The sequence below is a fragment of the Dendrobium catenatum genome, unplaced genomic scaffold (assembly GCF_001605985.2).
Source record: "Dendrobium catenatum unplaced genomic scaffold, ASM160598v2 original_scaffold_119637, whole genome shotgun sequence".
Lineage (NCBI taxonomy): Eukaryota > Viridiplantae > Streptophyta > Magnoliopsida > Asparagales > Orchidaceae > Dendrobium > Dendrobium catenatum.
In genome coordinates this window covers 48-2715 of record NW_021438072.1, presented here as the reverse complement: position 1 = coordinate 2715, position 2668 = coordinate 48, and the positions used below count along the sequence as shown (strand labels likewise).

The 2668-nt window shown below is 46.4% G+C and overlaps 1 protein-coding gene across 1 annotated transcript; it reads left to right on the top strand.

Moving 5' to 3' along the window:
* Window positions 1-1434: 1434 nt before the first annotated feature.
* On the top strand, window positions 1435-1971 carry LOC110095819 (uncharacterized mitochondrial protein AtMg00860-like). Its single transcript, XM_020821519.1, has one exon. The coding sequence runs from the start codon at window positions 1435-1437 to the stop codon at window positions 1969-1971; it is 537 nt and encodes a 178-aa protein (XP_020677178.1).
* Window positions 1972-2668: the final 697 nt, after the last annotated feature.

Below are 2668 nucleotides of genomic sequence, written 5' to 3'. Positions count from 1 at the left end.
AAGGGGATCATATAGGATGATGGCTACCTTCTTGCCTTAAAAAGGGGTAGCACCTGTGACTCTGAAGGAAGAGCCAAAAGAGAAAACTGGAGGAGAGGGAAATGCGGGACAATTAAAAAAGCTGACGGAAAAGGAGATGCAGGAGAAGAGAGCAAAGGCAGTACATGCTAGGGCATAAGTGCAAGGACCGAACTCTTCAGGTTCTCCTTGTCTGTGAAGATGAGGAAGACGAGGAGGGAGGTGGGAGCAGGTCTGAAGAGGAGGAGGAGAAGTTGTATCTGGATGTGGCAGAAGTCTCTCTGAACTCTGTAGTGTGATTCACTCCGAGTCACTATGAAAGTGAAAGGAGAGATAGCTGACCGTGAGGTGGCGGTGTTGATAGATAGTGGGGAAACCCATAATTTCATTTCTCCCCAGATCATTGAGCTGCTTGGGACGGAGTTATCGATTCAATCCTTCGAATCCGACAATCGATGGCAAGTGTTTCATCCCTCGCATGACAATCAAGCTCTGCGACAAAGATTTTGTGGATACATGAGGCTATGAGGTGATGATGGGCACGGCACGAGAAAGGTTGAAATGGGAAGAGGAGTTTGTAGAGGGGTAGTGCTGAAGATTCAGGGGATCCAAGTGAGGGAGGACTTCCTTCCCTTGGAATTAGGGAGTACTGCTGTCATCCTAGGGATGAAGTGGCTGCAAACATTGGGGGAGACCAAGATTAATTGGGGTACATTGAGGATGGAAATGGTGATGGGGGGAGGAGGACGATTCAGGGTGATGCTGAGCTGACCAAGGCTGGGGTTTCTCTTAAATCCCTAATCAGGACAATTTAGGAGGGAGGAGGCTATTTGGTGGAGTTGCATCGCCTGGAAGAGGTCAGACTAGAGGAAGAAGGCAACATTCCGTCTTCAGTGCAGCCGCTCATATACCAGTTCAACAAGATTTTTCAACCTCCACTGGGTTTACCACCTCAGAGGAAGTTGGAGCACACCATTACCTTGAAAGAAGGGGAGACACCGATCAGCGTCCACCCCTACCGTTACCCATAGATTCAGAAAGATGAGATTGAGAAGTTGATCTAGGAAATACTGGAGGCGGGGATCATCCGAGCAAGTGTTAGCCCTTTTTCTAGTCAAGTCCTCCTAGTCAAAAAGAAGGATGGGAGTTGGAGATTTTGTGTGGATTACAGGCCTCTGAATAAGGGCACTGTACCAAACAAGTTTCCAATTCTGGTGATTGATGAGCTATTGGACGAGCTATACGGGGCAGTGGTGTTTTTCAAGTTGGACTTAAAATCTGGATACCACTAGATCAGAATGAGGGAGCAGATGTCCCAAAGACAGCCTTCATGACACATGAAGGACATTATGAGTTTCTGGTAATGCCCTTTGGATTGACTAACACGCTCATGCTACTTTTCAATCTTTGATGAACATGGTATTTAAGCAGCACCTCAGGAAGTTTGTCCTGGTCTTTTTTTATGACATTCTGGTGTACAGCAAGACTCTGGAGGAGCATCTAGAACATTTGAGGGTGGTCTTAGAAGTACTGTATGAGCATCAGCTAAGAGCCAACCTGAAGAAATGCAGCTTTGCTCAGTCCAGCGTGGAGTACTTAGGACATGTGTTATCCCAACATGGAGTGGCGGCAGACCAAACCAAAATTGATGCAATGCAGAAATGGCCACTGCCTAGGAACATAAGGGAGTTGAGAGGTTTCCTAGGATGGATTAGTTATTACAGGAAGTTCGTGAAGGGGCACGGCACCATTGCGTGGCCTTTGACTGAGCAGTTGAAGAAAGACAACTTTTCCTGGGGAGATGAAGCGACCCAAGCCTTCGAGAGGTTAAAGAAAGCCATGACCATTGTTCTTGTTCTAGCTCTTCCAGACTTTAACCAGGCCTTTGTAGTAGAGACGGATGCATCAGGATATGAGTTGGGGGCAGTGTTGATGCAAATCACAAGCCTATAACATACTTCAGTCAAGTGCTATCAACTAGTGCAAGATTGAAGTTAGTGTACGAGAGGGAGCTGATGGCCATTGTCTTGGCCATTCAGAAGTGGCACCCCTATCTTTTGGGCCGACACTTCATCATACGAACTAATTAGAGGAGCTTAAAGTACCTCTTGGTGCAAAGGATGGTGACTGAGGAGCATCAGTGATGACTATCCAGACTTTTGGGCTATGATTTCGAGATTTAGTACATATCAGGTTTGGAAAATAAAATCGCCGACGCTCTATCTAGATGTGTGGGGGAGCTCCAGGAATTAGCTGTGTATGTACCCTTGATGGTCGACTAGGGGGCCATCAAGGAAGAAAGCATGCTGGATGAAGAATTGAGAATGATCAGGGAAGATTTGATGAAGAATGGGAATAACCATCCTGGTTACCATATTGAGGGGGAGAGATTATTGTACCAAGGGAGGTTTGTGATGCCACGAACTTCTATACATATCCCCCATTTGTTACAGGAGTTCTATGGCAGCGCGGTGGGGGGTCATTCAGGGGTATAGAAGACAAATAGAAGGCTGACATCTGAGCTTTACTGGAAAGGGATGTATAATGATGTAGAAGAGATGGTGGTCATGTGTGAAGTGTTCTAAAGGAACAAATACATGGCTATGGCTCCCGAAGGACTACTACAAGCATTGGCACTTCCAAACAGAGT